Raw genomic sequence first — 17,435 nt, 5'->3', positions numbered from 1 at the left:
CCCCATAGACAGTAGCCCACCATGCTCCCCCGTCCCTGGGATTCTCCAGGCAAGAACACTGGAGTGGGTTGCCAGTGCCCTCTCCAATGCATGAAAGTGAAAAGTGAAAGTGAAGTCGCTCAGTTGTGTCCGACTCTATCGACCCCATGGACTGCAGCCTAGCAGGCTCCTCAGTCCATGGGATTTTCTAGGCAAAACTACTGGAGTGGGGTGCCATTGCCTTCTCCGGGAACTGAAGATTAACTGTACCTAAAACAACTAGATGACCCTGGTCAGACCACTGATGACCAATCTGAAGATGACTGTCAGAGCTGACTGTACTGTTTCTGCTGTGGCCCCCTTCCTCAGCCTATAAAAGCGCTCACCCTGTTTGTCAGGATGGTAGTTGACCTTTGGACAGATACCCACCCTCCCAAGTTCACTGGTGGGCACCGGGCAACCTTCCCATTTCTGAGGGCTACTGCTATTTGGGCTTTCTCTCCAGTTGGTTCAGATGTGTATGTGATGTTGAGACTGTTTAGGGGCACGAGGTGCTATTAGGGCATTTTGCCAGTTGATTCTGATGTGTGTTTGATGTTGAGGACCATTTGTGGGCACTGACTGCTATTTGGGCATTTTTGCCAATTGGTTCTGACATCCATCTACCATTGAGGACTGTTTGTGAGCATTGAGTGTCATTTGGGAATTTTGCCAATTGGTTCTGATATCTGACTGCCGTTGAGGATCATTTGTGTTGGAGAAGTGTGTGTTTGGGACTCCGTACCAGTCACCACTGGAGAGGGTTTATGACAGCTCTATTGTTTGATGTGTGACTGGATATTCCATTCGTGTGATTGACAGTATTGTTGCCTATGTAAAATGAGAAGATCAGGTTCAATTCATTAAGAAAAAGTCAAGCTATAAAACTATGACTATAGAAAAAGAAAGATGATTTTTTTCTGAACAATGTATGGCAACAGTATACCTTAGACTCCAGAGAAAACTGGTTCAGATGAAACTCTTTTGAAATTCCAAAACTTGTTCTTTTTGCATATGCAGTTAGAGAAACCTGGCTTGATAAAACGATTTTTTTCAGACACTAAGGAAATGAATATGCCTAGGAGAAAATTTGAAGTTAGTTTTTATCATGTCCTTGAAATACAAACACAGACCACTTTGCCTGGGACTCTAACCTTGGGTTAAATAGTAAAAGTTTAAGCCAAGGGAAACAAAAGGGAAGCTTTTTAACATTGAGAGTATAAATTCAACTATTCTATTATTAATAAACTGATAAAGTTTATTCACAATGCCTAATTTATGAAATGTAGAAAGATGAAACAATGATATCTCTGTTTGTCTGAATGTCTGTATGTCTGAATATGTGTTTTTGTCTTTGGATAATATTGCTGAGGTTAATTTGTAAACGAGATCCATTTAATTGGCTTAAAAAATAAGTGCTTACAAATCCAACAAATCTAAATGTATCTACTTTTGTCTTGCAAGACCAAGAAGGAAACTAAAAATGTTTGGGTTTATAAACACATACCCTGTACCACATTTAAGAGAAATTTTGATATGAAAAATGTATGTTTTTAGAGGTTATAGAATATGTTCTTGAATTTTCCAATCAGAAAATGCTGGTATAACATTTCAATCACTTGTTTCTTGGTTTTGTTAAGGTTTTCCAGGGTTAAAACTTGTGATGTGTATAAATGATAAGGGAAGTGTTTCAGTGTGTAAAGTAAGTAGGATATGTGTGTTTTCAGTGAAGAGAAGGTATAAAGAATGGAAATATTTTTGTTGAGGAAAAATGATAATAATTTTATCCTACAGTTGTTTGTTTCTGGATGAGGAAATACAGGACAAATTTGTTTGGATCCATAAAATGGTAAAAGATTTGTGAAAAAGGAACTTTGAGAAAAGAATTTTGTACATTGTCAGGATACACACTGAGGAAACCAGAAGGGAAAGAGACATGTGTACCCCAATGTTCATCGCAGCACTGTTTATAATAGCCAGGACATGGAAGCAACCTAGATGTCCATCAGCAGATGAATGGATAAGAAAGCTGTGGTACATATACACAATGGAGTATTACTCAGCCATTAAAAAGAATACATTTGAATCAGTTCTAATGAGGTGGATGAAACTGGAGCCTATTATACAGAGTGAAGTAAGCCAGAAAGAAAAACACCAATACAGTATACTAATGCGTATATATGGAATTTAGAAAGATGGTAACAATAACCCTGTGTACGAGACAGCAAAAGAGACACTGATGTATAGAACAGTCTTATGGACTCTGTGGGAGAGGAGGAGGGTGGGAAGATATGGGAGAATGGCATTGAAACATGTATAATATCATGTATGAAACGAGTCGCCAGTCCAGGTTCGATGCACAATACTGGATGCTTGGGGCTGGTGCACTGGGACAACCCAGAGGGAGGGTATGGGAGGGAGGAGGGGAGGAGGGTTCAGGATGGGGAACACAGGTATACCTGTGGCGGATTCATTTCGATATTTGGCAAAACTAATACAATATTGTAAAGTTTAAAAATAAAATAAAATAAAATAAATTAAAAAAAAGATTTTGGAAAAATTGTCGAGTAAAGTTGCACAGAGTATAACTTCTCACAATGTGTAGCACTGATGGCTTTAAGTTCACTGCTTAAAGCACATGTCCAGTGTTTGTGTGACAACTGGGTATAAATGATAAAACGCATGGCTTATAAAGTGTTTCCCTATGAATATACCTCAGAGCCTGTCCATGATACCTGATTAGTTTTCCCCTAATGTGGACAACTAGGCAGATACATAAACATAAAGGAGGTCTAGAACCGAGGGACATGGGTAGACCCAGAGCGGACTACTGAGCCACCCTGGCAACGCTGGAAAAATATACTGCTACTGCCAAGTCACTTCAGTTGTGTCTGACTCTGTGTGACCCCGTAGACAGCAGCCCACGAGGCTCCCCTGTCCCTGGGATTCTCCAGGCAAGAACACTGGAGTGAGTTGCCATTTCCTTCTCCAATGCATGAAAGTGAAAAGTGAAAGTGAGGTTGCTCAGTCATGTCCGACTCTTAGCGACCCCATGGACTGCAGCCTACTAGGCTCCTCCATCCATGGGATTTTCCAGGCAAGAGTACTGGAGTGGGGTGCCATTGCCTTCTCCAAAAAATATACTGATTATCAACAATTTCTATGGAAAGATTTACAGTTGAAAAGTGTAAATGATGAAAGAGATTTTCACATGTTGAGGTATGGGGAAATCATTCTGGCTTATACATGATTTACTTTGAACTTTAGGCTAACCAAAACAGCCTGTTTGTGGCCTATTAAACGTATATTGTGTAACTTCCATGGTGGCTTAGACGGTTAAGTGTTTGTCTACAATGTGGGAGAACCAGGTTTGATCCCTGGGTCAGGAAGATCCCCTGGAGAAGGAAGTGGCAATCCACTCCAGTACTATTGCCTGGAAAATTCCATGGACAGAAGAGCCTGGTAGGCTACAGTCCATGGGGTCGCAAAGAGTTGGACATGGCTGAGCAACTTCACTTTTACTTTCAAACGTATATTGTACATTTGCTTTAACCATTTAGAAAAATAGATTCAGAGAACAATACAAAGATGCATTTTGATTATTATCCTCATTGTAATATGTCTAGTAATCTTCAAATGTTTGTCCAGGTACTATGACAAAGTAATGTTCCCTTTCTTGCTCTGTGTCTCCACAAGATTGAGGAGTATCAAAGAAAAGGGGGGACTGAACCAGAGCAGCGCCGCCCCCCCCGCCCCCGATACTTCCCCCCATGTCCTCTGCCTGCCTTTTGTCTATGGAAAACTTCAGTCAAAAAATAACTTTAATCAGAGAAATGAGCACATTCACAGACAGAGGAAAACAGCCAAAGGAGACCAGATAATAATAATGTACTCATTAAGCATCTCAAGGACCTTTAGTTCCTTCTCAAGGGGTACAGATAATATTCTGAACCATATCCTGTGAGCTGTCTGATAGATACCAAAAGGTCCACTAGCAGGAGAAGTTGATTACATGATAACCAGGCTGTAGCCATGAGGCAAGCTGCCCACTTATGAGAACTGACCTCAAAGAAATGGAAAAAACCCAACCCTGGAACTGAAGATTAATTGTACCTAAGATAACCAGGGGTTTCCCCAATGGCTCAGTGGGTAAAGAATTTGCCTGCCATGCAGGATATCCCGGAGACATGGGGCTTGATCCCTGGGTTGGGAAGATCCCCTGGAGAAGGAAACAGTAACCTTCTCCAGTATTCTTGCCTGGAAAACCCCATGGACAGAGGAGCCTGGCTGACTACAGTCAATAGGGTCACAAAGAGTTGGATACAACTAAGCACGCAGGAACGACATTGCAAAATAACCAAGATGGTGCTGGTCAGATCACCAATGACCAATTTGAAGACAACTGTCAGAGCTGACTGTACTGTTTCTGCATGTAGCCCCCTCCCTCAGCCTATAAAAGCTCTCACCTTCTCCTTGTCAGGGGGGTGGGAAGCGAGTCAGCCTTTGGACAGATGTCCGCCCTCCCCTCCCAGTTGCTGGCATCTGAAATGAAGCAAACTTTCCTTTCCACCAACCTGGCCTGTTTATTGACTTTTGGGCAGTGAGCAGCTGCACCCCACACCTTTTGGTAACATTACTATAATACTCCTGAGAGGCCAAAACACCACGTGCATATTTATGTGTGATCAAACAGCGGGCCCATCCAAGATGTCTTTTTTTTAAAAATTGAAGTATAATTGATATACATTATCTTAGTTTCAGATGCACAACATAATGACTCAATATTTGTATATATTATCACAATCAGTCTAGTTACCATCTGTAACATACAAGGTTACAAATTTTTTCTTCTGAAGATAACTTAAAAGATTTATTTTTTAGCAACTTTCAAATTTGAAGCGCAATATTATTGACTATAGTCATCATTGCTGTACGTTACATTCCCATGATTTATTTATAACTGGAAGTTTGTACCTCTTGATCCCCTTCACCCACTTCTCCCACCCCCTCAACCCCCTTCCCCTCTGACAAACTTTTCTCTGTATCTATGAGTTTTGTTTGTCTCCTTTTTCAGATTGACAATGAACTATCAGAAGCAGAAGTTAAGAAAATAATCCCATTCACAATTCCATCCAAAAGAATGAGCTATCTAGGAATAAATTTAACCAAAATGCCTCATTAGACCAATTATGGTAGAGCAATTCACATTCAGGGTCTGACATTTGGCTTTGTCCTTTATTTTTAAGGAATCAGGTAAAATGTTTATATGGTGATAATAGAAGTTAGGAAACCAAAATTACCAAGACATAAAGATATCTAGTGATTTTGACTCTAAGGTTATATCTCTTTCTGCTGAATTACAACATTATGGGATACAGGGCAGAAGAGTTTCTAAAGTATTTGGGGGGAAGTTTATAGAATAAGATATTTTTCTTACTCTGAGAAAATGAAAAATGTTTAAAATAAATTTAACATTAAAACATTTAATGTTTAAAATAAAAGCCTGAACCAAGTCCCTGTTAAAGGTACTAAAATGTCAGCACATTAGAAACGTGTGCCACTCTTCTGAGAAAATGTTTCTCTGAGCTATTTTCCTTAGTAGAGAGACTTTTTATGGTTCTTATTGTAAAAATCTTGGAGAAGCTTGAAAACAACAAAGCAGACAGGAAGCAGAGTTCAATTTCTGGAAAGCTAAGGGAAGAAAAGCATATCACTGAAAATGTAGCTCCTTCTGAAGATTCTTTAAACACAGAGGTGGGGAAGCAATGATTAAAAAACAAAACTGGCATAGGGATAGGCTAATGAGAATGTGGTGTGCCAGTGACTAACTGGTCTGTTTTGAGTTTCTAGGGCTTTATTCTACCTTTTTTTTTTTTTTTTTCTGGCCGTGCCAGGTCTTCATTGTGGCACACAGGTTTTAGAGATGAAAATGCAAGGGCATTCTAGTGTTGCAGCATTCCTGTCGTATTTGCCCCAGGGCATGTGGGATATCCATTCCCGAAAAGGGATCCAACCACGTCCCCTGCATTGGAAGGCAGATTCTTGACCACTGGGCCATTAGGGAAGTCCCCTATTCTACTTTTTTATACAAAATCTTTCCTAAAAAATGCTCCCCAGCCCAAACACTTTTTCAGGCTATTAAAAACAAGTTCAGAGTCAAGTTTATAGCAAGAAATGATTAGCCTAGAACAGCAAAGACCTACAAGAATTTTGAGTTCTAGAAAATTTTAGACACACCTAAAGAATGCTGTCAAGTCTTGGCCTTGTCTACCTCAGATTTCCATTAACTGAATGAGGACGATACATTTTTCTGTTTATCTCTTTGACTAATTTTCTCACAGTGGGTGGCTTTGTTCTTGGCAGGTTCTGAGGCATTGATTTCTCTGTAGATGTGAAATATGATCAGGCTGGTTGAATGATTGCTGTTCATTGTATTGGGACCAGGAGTTGAATCTCACTGGTGGGGACCTGCTGAATTTTAGAGAAGGCTGAGAAAATTGCTAGAGCTACACTCACGCTATATGGCTAACTGGATATGCTGTGTTAGGAGGCTTTCAGAATCGTGCAGCTGCTATGCAGCTGAGCCCTCCAGAGAACCTTAAGACTCCTGGATGGGGTGATATGGACAGGTTTCAGTCACTGTCTGCCTTCATTGCTCATGTTGGCAACCTCTGCCGCAGTGTCCAGCGTGCAGCGGGAGATCACATGCGAATACTTGTCTCAGCAGCTCATCCCCTAGTTCAATCGTTTCTTGTGAGTTCACCTGCTGCACAGTTAGATCCCTAAGACCTTAATGCCATCAAACTGTGCTGGTTACCCCTGACAGAAAGGCTGTAAATCACCTTGAGAAAAGAAAAGAAAAGCACTGTCTCTGATAGTTCCTCACTTCCTGTATTTTGTGGATGTTATCTGATTCTCTTGGTGTTCATCAGTTTATTGCCCATTTTCCAATCCTTTATGAGTCAGAAAGTTGTGGAAGTTTGTAAGGCTAAAGTGCAGGGCCACTAAGAAGTGTAAAGGGGCACATGGAGCTGAAAACAGCCCTATTCCACTTGCCAGTTCTGTTCTCAACCTGAGGCTGAATCTGCCTGGAGGGCATGCGAAGTCGCTTCAGTTTTATCCAACTGCTTGGACCCTATGGACTGTAGCCTGCCAGGCTCCTCTGTCCATGGGATTTTCCAACCAAGAATACTGGAGTGAGTCGCCATGCCCTCCTCTAGGGGGTCTTTCCAACCCAGGGGTCAAACCTGTGTCTGTTATGTCTCCTGCATTGGCACCCAGCTTCTTTACCATTCACACTATCTGGGAAGCCTGCCTGGAGGGTAGAGTGTCTTTGTTTACACAAAGGCACCACAGCATGCAGCATGGCCCAAAGCACTTTGGGTTCCATGACACCCAGTACATCCGATTCTACTGCAAAGGCTTATGCTGCTGCTGCTAAGTCGCTTCAGTCGTGTCCGACTCTTTGCAACCCCATAGATGGCAGCCCACCAGGCTTCGCCATCCCTGGGATTCTCCAGGCAAGAACACTGGAGTGGGTTGCCATTTCCTTCTCCAATACATGAAAGTGAAAAGTTAAAGCAAAGTCGCTCAGTCGTGTATGACTCTTTGTGACCCCATGGACTGCAGCCCACCAGGCTCCTCCATCCATGGGATTTTCCAGGCAAGAGTACTGGAGTCGGGTGCCATTGACACACTGCCAAAGGCAAGCCTTCACATTGACTTTTTCCATCCCATGAATATATACCATGGAAAAAGAGGCAGCATCCCCTTTGTTGCATTTTTAAAGATCATAATAACCCTCTTGGCCACTTACCCTGTTCTATAAGGGATAACAGTTGTCCTTTTTGGATGCTTTGGCATTGCGGAGCATGAAGGATGAAGAATGCATCTTGGAAATCTGTTGCTAAAAACTCAGTCACATGCCGGCTGTGTTCTGCCTTCAAACTTTCCGTTTTTCAGATTGCCTGTGCCCTTAGCTCCCTTTCCACTGTTCCACAGAGGCTCCCTGCCAGTAGCTCAGAAACTGAGGAGGGTGGGGATGTGGGTGTCTCCATGCAGACCCGGAACTGACACACTGCCTTTAAAAACGTTTAGGTTACTAAGCTGTTTGTTATTATTGTAACTTTTACTGTTTCTTTCAAATCCAGTTATTACTCCTCCTGGAAAAGCGCTTTGACAACTTCCTGTATAGAGGATGAAGTTACTTTCAGAGGTTATCTGAGTTCACTTTTAATCCCTTAAGAAAACAGCAATCGGCATTGTAAGAGACTAACTATGATAAACGTACTGTGGCTTCCCCCACTAGAAGTTACATCCCAGAGCTGCAAAAAATGGAGTCTTTTATAGCACAGAGAACTTTCTCTGCTGGGCTGCACTCAAGTTATGATGGTAATTTTGAATTGCACTTTTACCCAAAGAAAAAATTTATTATCAGCAAATTCAGTGCAACCATAACAGAATGAGAAGTTCAGGAAATTCTGGCTGAAGTGTAAGCAAAGAATCAAGGTTATGTTGTCACATAGGTTTCTTTTTATTTCTTTTTATTCAAATAGCTATTCATTAAGCTCTTATTTAACTTATATGCAGAGTACATCATGAGAAATGCTGGGCTGGAAGAAGCACAAGCTGGAATTAAGATTGCTGGGAGAAATATCAATAACCTCAGATATGCAGATGACACCACCCTTATGGCAGAAAGTGAAGAGGAACTAAAAAGCCTCTTGATGAAAGCAGAAGAGGAGAGTGAAATGTTGGCTTAAAGCTCAACATTCAGAAAACGAAGATCATGGCATCCGGTCCCATCACTTCATGGGAAATAGATGGGGAAACAGTGGAAACAGTGTCAGACTTTATTTTTCTGGGCTCCAAAATCACTGCAGATGGTGATTGCAGCCATGAAATTAAAAGATGCTTACTCCTTGGAAGGAAAGTTATGACCAACCTAGATAGCATATTCAAAAGCAGAGACATTACTTTGCCAACAAAGATCTGTCTAGTCAAGGCTATGGTTTTTCCAGTGGTCATGTATGGATGTGAGAGTTGGACTGTGAAGAAAGCTGAGCACAAAAGAGTTGATGCTTTTGAACTGTTGTGTTGGAGAAGACTCTTGAGAGTCCCTTGGACTGCAAGGAGATCCAACCAGTCCATTCTAAAGGAGATCAGTCCTGGGTGTTCTTTGGAAGGACTGATGCTAACGCTGAAACCTCAATACTTTGGCCACCTCATGTGAAGAGTTGACTCATTGGAAAAGACTCTGATGCTGGGAGGGATTTGGGACAGGAGGAGAAGGGGACGACAGAGGATGAGATGGCTGGATGGCATCACCTACTCAATGGACGTGAGTCTGAGTGAACTCCGGGAGTTGGTGATGGAAAGGGAGGCCTGGCATGCTGCAATTCATGGGGTCACAAACAGTCAGACACGACTGAGCGACTGAACTGAACTGAGCTGAACTGAAGTTCTAATAAAACCTGAATAAAACACTATGGATGGTACTAAGAAGTACCCGCTAGCTGAGCGGCTGACCTCATCTGACCCATCTCCCCTGAGGATAGAACAGCACACGCGTCATTGGTGACTGCATTTGACAAAGGCAGTGTGTCATCTCCCGGTCTGCAGGGAGAAAGCCTCCTCCCCAACCCTCCCCAATTTCTGAGCTACTGGCAGGGAGCCTCTGTGGAGCGGTGGAAAGGGAGCTAAGGGCACAGGCAATCTGACAAATGGGAAGTTTACTTTGTCAACAAAGGTCCTTCTAGTCAAGGCTATGGTTTTTTCAGTGGTCATGTATGGATGTGAGAGTTGGACTATAAAGAAAGCTGAGTGCCAAAGAATTGATGCTTTTGAACTGTGGTGTTGGAGAAGACTCTTGAGAGTCCCTTGGACTGCAAGGAGATCCAACCAGTCCATCCTAAAGGAGATCAGTCCTGGGTGTTCATTGGAAGGACTGATGTTGAAGCTGAAACTCCAATACTTTGGCCACCTGATGCAAAGAGCTGACTCATTTGAAAAGACCCTGATGCTGGGAAAGATTGAGGGCAGGAAAAGGGGATAACAGAGGATGAGGTGGTTGGATGGGATCACCGACTCAACGGACATGGGTTTGGGTGGACTCTGGGAGTTGGTGATGGACAGAGAGGCCTGGCGTGCTGCGGTTCATGGGGTCGCAGAGTCAGACATGACTGAGCGACTGAACTGAACTGAACTGAAGGCAGAACACATCTTGCATGTGACTGAGTTTTTAGAAACAGATTTCCAACATGCATTCTTCTTCATCCTTAATGCTCTGTAATGCCAAAGCAGTCAAAAAGAAAAAGAAAAAGACAACTTAGAAACAAGGTGAAGTAGGGGGCAGGGCTGTGGAGGGAGAGAATGAGGGTTGGCCTTGGGCAGTGAAAGTTCTTCAATCTATTTATTTCTCCAAGTTCTGAACTGGGATTTGTAAACTGTAAAGTCTCAAACCCAATTTTTAACAAAAGTGAAAAAGGCTTCCTATTTGATTGAGAAAACAGGGTGACTAAATACTATGAGAATTCACGAACATAATAATTTCCATTTATCCATAGTAATCATGTTGAAGGAACCATGATAAAGGCTCAGTACTAAGTTGCTGGGTTGTTTTTGTGTGTGTGTGGTAAAGTACAGCATTTATTGTAAGGCACAAATACAAGAATGGGTGGTTCATGCTCTGAAACTCCAAACTCCCTGAAAGGTTCCCAATATTCACAATGATTTTTAAAAAGAATTCTCTTAGAGAGATACTACTACAAACCCTGCTTTCTAGTTGGGGAAACTGAATTTTAACCCAAGTATTGAACTCCAAAACTCATTGTCTTGACATATTAATAGATGCTTCTTTAAATGATTCAACTATTTACATGACAAAGTGTACTATGCTATGCATTCTTCTCTTGGATTTATATCCATACTTTTATCTCCAGTCTCTTTTGCTGCCAGCTATCTTAGGTAGATGTGTTCCTGATCAGCGGTCACCTCCAGAATTATCTTTAATGCCCAGGATTATCTAGTTCCCAGGACTAGGCTTCTGTTTTGACTCCTGCTGTTTTCACTAGGCCTGCCTCCCTTGGGGCTGAAATTGTTCCCTGAGCCCCTATACAGGGCTGTGTCTCTTCTACTTCTGGAGAAGCCTCCTGGATGACATCTCTTTGGGTGTCTAATTCATCACAGAGAACTGAGAGATACCTGTTTGTCTCAAAATCATTGATGCTGACCATTGTCATGGGACCCACATCTAATGCTTTGTACCTCCTCAAATAGCCAAACCTGCTGTCAGGGCTATTCTGCCTTATCTAGTAGGTGGGTCTGGAATTGTAGCTGTGACATTGACAGTAACCATATCTTAAGTACAAACATATTACTACTACATACTTTCTCACCAGCTATACCTGTGCATTTACCTGAAGGAACACAAATTATTTGTTTATAAATGACTTTCTTCATATTATAGGTTTATACATATATATATGCACACACATATATACACATGATAAATGCATTAGGGGTTTATGTTTCAGTTCAGTTCAGTCACTCAGTTGTCTCTGACTCTGCGATCCCACAGACTGCAGCATACCAGGCTTCCCTGTCCATCACCAACTCCCGGAGCTTGCTCAGACTCATGTCCATTGAGTCAGTGATGCCATCCAAGCATCTCATCCTCTGTCGTCCCCTTCTCCTCCTGCCTTCAATCTTTCCCAGCATCAGGGTGTTTACCAATGAGTCAGTTCTTTGCATCAGGTGGCCAAAGTATGGGAGCTTAGGCATCAGTCCTTCCAATGAATATTCAGGACTGATTTCCTTTAGGATGGACTGGTTAGATCTCCTTGCAGTCCAAGGGACTCTCAAGAGTCTTCTCCAACACCACAGTTCAAAAGCATTTCTTCGGCGCTCAGCTTTCTTTATAGTCCAACTCTCACATCCATACATGACTACTGGAAAAATTATGACTACAAAAAAAATTCTTTTAATGATGTATGTAAATAAGTTGGGGCTTCCCAGGTGGCACTAGTGGTAAAGAATCCACCTGCCAAAGCAGAAGACATTGAAGGATGCAGATTCTAGCCCTGGGTTGGGAAGATCCTCTGGAGAATAAAATAAAAATACAGCCCATTTGTGTTCTTGCCTGGAAAATCACATGGACAGAGGACCCTGGCAGGCTACGGTCCAGGAGGTTGTAAAGAGTTGGACATGACTGAAGTGACTAAGCATGCATGTAAATAAGTTTAACTGTGGCTTTCATTTCAGAATAATAAAAGGGTCCTAAAATATTTGGCATTGTAAGGCACGGTTAAGAGCACTGGGGTGGTGAAGAGTAAATCTTCACCTTTTAAAAAAAGACTTTAGTTCAGATTCAGGTTCTGAATATGAGGACTGTGATAAGGATCAAATTACCTTCTTGAGTCTCAACTTATCTATAAAATGGAGACAGTAATTATAATTCAGGGCTGTTATGAATATTAAATGTCAGTGTATGTAAATCCCTTCTACCCTGCATATAGTAAATGCTGAAAACTGTTAGCTATTATGATCATTATTAAAATATGGATGATATATACCTTGTAAGATTATAAAAATTCAGCAACAAGTAGACAAACTGCCTAATTAACAGACATTGTGACTATCACATCTCATTGAATCCAGGTTGTACCATTATTTTAGTTACCTCCAAGAAAGACAATAAAGACTGCCAGTGGCACAATAGTTATAGATAGTAAGGTTGAAAAATGAAATGTTAGTCACTCAGTCGTAGACGACGCTTTGTTACCCCAAGGACTGTAGCCCGCCAGGCTCATCTACCCATGGAATTCTCCAGGTAAGAACATTGAAGTGGATTGCCATTCCCTTTTCCAGGGATCTTTCCGACCCAGAAATTTAACCTGGATCTCTAGCATTGCAGTTATAAATAGTAAGGTATAGATTCCAATTTCAGGTATGTTAAGTGTGAAAAATTTTGCATTAAAATAAAAAATACTTTATCTCTTCTTCTCTTCCCTATTACTTAAAGAATGAAGAATCTTTACTCCTTAGAGTCTGAAATTGTGTTTCCTATTCTTTTTCCTACCAAGACCCTAGGATCTCCTACTTACTTGGCTACAAAAGGGCTACAAGCACTGTAAGCTTTCTGTATCACTTTTATACTATCATGATTCCCCTTTATTTATTCCATCTCAGTGTGAATTCAACTGCTCAGCATTTTGATTCTTGTTATATAAGATAAATGAATATTTTAAAAGCCCAAACCTCTTCCTAGTTATTTAACACCTCTGATCTAGTATTTAGGTTCAGAACCATTCAGTAATGCATATGTACACCTTTGGGCTTTCCAGATGGCTCTAGTTGTAAAGAACTCACCTGCCAATGCAGGAAAGGTAAGAGATGGGGGTTCCATCCCTGGGTCAGGAAGATCCCCTGAAGGAGGGCCTGGCAACCCACTCCAGGATTCTTGCCTGGAAAACCTCATGGACAGAGGAGTCTTGCAGGCTAGTTTATGGGGTCACAAAGAGTTGGACATGACTGAAGCAACTTAGCACACATGCATGCCTTTAAAGTGAAAAGCATGGTGATTGACCAGGCACTCCATGGGAACAGAAACTGACAAAGCCTGCGAAGAAATTCGAATGTGAAGTAAGAAATGGCAAATTTATGTGCTAAAGGTGGTAGAAAGGTTAAATAGAATGAAAGTGGAGAGTAGAAAACTTTCTCACAAAATTACTTCCTAGGAAATCTCTTCAAATGCTCAGAAACACTGTTCTCTCAGTCTCACCAACAAGTAAAGTGTTAATATAGTTGGTCTCTTATTTGGCTAAACAAAATTAAACAAACATAATAATTTCAGAAATAATATAAATCAGAAATCATTCAAAATAAGGTTTTAGTTATTCCGTTTATTTCACTTAGGACGCTCAGTGGACATTAAGTGGGGTACTTAAAAGTCATTTCAATTAGGCATCTCTTTAGTCCTTCATCAATTATTTCAAGTGTTCTAGTCTCAAATACATTCCTTTCTTCTACAAACTTCTGAAAGAGATGAGTACCTCCACCCACACCAAAATAATGTACTTTGCTGGCCAAAAGCACCTGTCCATTTTTATCTAACAATCTAAGGAATGTTTGGTGCAAAGGAACATAATAATCTGGATTGTAAATCGTTTCTGAAGTAAGAATGAGATCATATTTTTCAAAGAGTTTTTCACTGCTCAGTATAAGCTTACAAAACTCAGACCACTCCCCTGAAAAGAAGCGGCATTTACATAGCTCTTGTGCTACTGTTGATCTCCTGAGTCTTTTCACATCTGGTTCATTTACATCATTTTCTTCATCTTCCAAAGTCAAGTTGGCCACTACATTAGGTAAGGTTACTTCATCAATCACCACACTGTTATAATCTTGAAAATGAATTTCTTTGGCACCTCCCTTGAGTGCCATTATACCCAGCAACCCTGATCCACAACCGAGATCCAACACTTTTTTCCCAGCAAATTTCACTTTGGCCTTTGTCAAATATGCCATGAGGTCAAAGGTACACTCCCAGATTTTCAAGCCTCCTTCATAAACACCTGAAATCAGGTCAGAGTGAGAAGAAAAGCTTTTTGAAATGATATTTTCTCCAGGGAAGTTCTCTTTCAACAAGGTGGTTTTCATTATTGATATGTTAACGTGTTGGAGACCTGGTAATGTTTCTGTGACTTTATTTTCTAACACTTTCTTTAAATCTTTAGGCACAGCATGCTCTTTGGCAACTTTCAAGCAGGGCTTTTCCTCATGTGGTTCCAAGTTACTTGAACTGTTAGCTGCACCAAATGAGCTGTCTGGGTCTTGAGAGGGAGCCTCATTTCTCTCTGACTTATGTTCCCACAAATGGTCCTGCAGCAAGTCAGATTGTTCTGTGGAACATTTTTTGTCTCTGTGTGTACCTTTTTGTCTTTCTGAGACTAAAGACTCTTTTGAAGAATGTAGGGCCAAAGCTCCATCTCCAAGAGATGTTAATTCATCTTCCAGATGGTCTTCTATAGTGAAATTAAATTGAAAAGTCATTCTCTCATAAAATGCACACAAACGTTAAACTTCAAGGAAGCTTCTTCAACTTCTGGATAAAACTGATGACACACATATAAACCTGCCTCAATTAATTATTCTGTTAGTTTTGCTGAAGGTCTATTTCTCTTTAGCTGCATATACAGTTATAAATATTCAGAGCTATTTCCAAATGACTTTCAAGAGGTCTTTGCTCTTCTTTCAGTGCAGCTCTAGAGAAAAAAAAAGAAAATTGTTATTAAGAAGCAAAGTGACACATTTCATTTAAATTTAATACTAAACATTCCACCCTCCCCCACGAACAGCTTTTCTATGAAAGCTGTGGAGAGAGAGGGAGACAGATTTGGAAACACACACAGCCTTCAGGGTTCAAAAGCTGAAGATAATAAACTCTAAAAACAAACAAAAGAACAGCAGCAGCAGCAACAATTAAAAACAATACAGTCCGAAATTCTCGAGCAGAAAATGATCAGCTTAGCGATTGTCACGACCCTGCCCAAACATATAATATTTACCTCTTAAACTGCCAGAATCTCTTCAGTCTGTTACCGTTTCATGTAACAGGACTTCAAGATTGAATCTTGCTGAATGAGCATCCCTTTAAAAACATGCACAGCTATGCTGATGTGTGTAAATTCACCCAAATGACCTAACTACAAACACTTAGCCGAGATCAGCAGCCCTAAGTGTACGGAGTGAGGTAACTCTGGAGTAATTAGTAAAGATTAGCTTGACACAAAATAAGGGTACTGAACCGTGTGGAGAGGCCTGTAGAAAATGGAAGCAACTTAATCAAGAGGGTCTTCTCTGTATCTACTGTGCTAGACACTTAATATATACCATCAGTTCAATCTGCACACCAATTCTGACAGGTGGGTCTCTAGCCCCATTACACAAGATATAAAGTAGGGTCAACATATTAAGTGGGTAGGTCGGCGCCTGTTTCTATCCCACTTCACCGCGGGACTTGTCATTCCTGGCCGCATGCCCAGGTCAAACCCAACCCCAGATGTGCAACCAAAAAGCCCCACGGGATGGAAGGTTGTAAATCTGGGGACTCTCGGCCCTCACCTCCCCCACAGCGTCTCAAAGCAACGTTGACAGTTATCCAAACTTGGAGATGCTCACCGCCCGACAGACTCCCTACTCACCTCGCGGAGAACGCCGGCCAGACTCGCCAGACCGGAAACGTGCACCAGTGAATCGAGTCCTTCCCAGGCCAGACAAGCCCGGCTTTCTTCCCAGTCGTGCGGGGCCCGGGCTCACCAAGGAAAGCGGCGCCCTTCTTCTCTATGGTCTTGGTTCGCAAGGCCTGCCGGGACGGTGGGAGTTTCCGGTCTTGGTTCTGGCGGGAGTGTTTTGAAGCTTTGGTGCTGGGCGAAAGCATGTCTCAGGAACGCGCTGTCCCGGAGAGCGCGGTTCCACTGGAAGAAATAAGTAGCTGGCCGGAGGAACTATGCCGCCGGGAATTGCCGTCTGTCCTGCCTCGGCTCCTTATATCCTTTACTGTCATTTCCACCTGGAGAGGGCTGTGGGGCCGGTCTCCAACTTTCTGTCTCATCTAACCGGCTTTTGGGCCTTGCTGGGTCCATGCGGCTTCAACCTTCTCCGCTCTCTGTTGACAGCGAGATGAGTAAGCGAGGAAATGAAGGGCGAGCGAGAGCCGTGGGTGCTGAGGCCAAAGTCACGCTTGGCTTTGGCATTCGGAGGGCTCTCGGGTGTTGTTACAATGGTTTTCGGCAGTGGATATGGCGTTTTCTTCCACTCCTCTGAGCCTTCAGGTTGCTCTGTATGTGCAGTTAAGTGTCATTACTTTTGCTTGGTGGAGAGCGGGGGAGACAGGAACTTAGCCTTGAGCTGTAAGGTGAGCCGACTCTAGATGAAGTAGAGGAGAGCGAGATACTCCGAGCGCTCATCTCTAAAATGGGCGGTGATAGTGAATACCTTCCTCCACTATTTTGAGAATCGAATTAAAGGACGTAGTTCTGCCATGCTGCCAGGTCTGTAAAAGATGTTAAGCAAATTCAAATGTTATTCCCGTCCGGTTTTCAAACTTCTTGGTTTATTGCTGGTGAGAAGTTGCTTCGTTTACTAATTGGCTTTCATGTGCTGCGTTTGAGGTACTTAATGACTCTTGTTCAGGTGCAGACCGTTTAGTAGTTGAATCCCTTTTTGGTTGTAAATGTATGTGGAGGCCTAGCCCTTCGTGTGGGGGAAGGCAATGGCACCCCACTCCAGTACTCTTGCCTGGAAAATCCCATGGATGGAGGAGCCTGGTAGGCTGCAGTCCATGGGGTCGCTAAGAGTCGGACACGACTGAGCGACTTCCCTTTCACTTTTCACTTTCATGCATTGGAGAAGGAAAT

General features: G+C 42.1%; 2 protein-coding genes across 7 annotated transcripts in view; one reads left to right on the top strand and one right to left on the bottom strand.

The window, feature by feature from the left end:
* Nucleotides 1–13,134: 13,134 nt before the first annotated feature.
* On the bottom strand, nt 13,135–16,360 carry METTL18 (methyltransferase 18, RPL3 N3(tau)-histidine). Of its 3 annotated transcripts, none has more exons than XM_014480334.2 (2): nt 16,221–16,360; nt 13,135–15,281 (listed from the first exon to the last, which is right to left on the bottom strand). In XM_014480334.2, the coding sequence occupies exon 2, from the start codon at nt 15,067–15,069 to the stop codon at nt 13,948–13,950; it is 1,122 nt and encodes a 373-aa protein (XP_014335820.1). In that variant the 5' UTR covers nt 15,070–15,281; nt 16,221–16,360; the 3' UTR covers nt 13,135–13,947. The 3 variants fall into 3 exon arrangements, with proteins under 3 accessions (XP_014335820.1, XP_005902446.1, XP_014335821.1); XM_005902384.3 differs by having other exon boundaries at nt 16,141–16,227; XM_014480335.2 differs by lacking the exon at nt 16,221–16,360 and adding an exon at nt 15,585–16,027.
* Nucleotides 16,227–17,435, top strand: part of FIRRM (FIGNL1 interacting regulator of recombination and mitosis) — a 56,912-nt gene continuing 55,703 nt past the window's right edge. For all 4 annotated transcript variants that reach the window (XM_070385314.1, XM_070385315.1, XM_014480331.2 and 1 more), the window contains exon 1: nt 16,227–16,565. In XM_070385314.1, coding sequence (XP_070241415.1) covers nt 16,362–16,565 — 204 coding nt within the window. In that variant the 5' untranslated portion in view covers nt 16,227–16,361. The remainder of the gene's footprint in view (nt 16,566–17,435) is intronic.

This window comes from Bos mutus, chromosome 16, assembly GCF_027580195.1.
Source record: "Bos mutus isolate GX-2022 chromosome 16, NWIPB_WYAK_1.1, whole genome shotgun sequence".
NCBI classification, from domain to species: domain Eukaryota; kingdom Metazoa; phylum Chordata; class Mammalia; order Artiodactyla; family Bovidae; genus Bos; species Bos mutus.
Note: the sequence above shows the minus strand (reverse complement) of the source record. Positions and strands in the feature narration are given on the sequence as shown.

Excerpts from the sequence above, each read along its gene's own strand:
- METTL18 (XM_014480334.2), bottom strand. The coding sequence starts at position 15,069 with ATGACTTTTCAATTTAATTTCACTATAGAAGACCATCTGGAAGATGAA.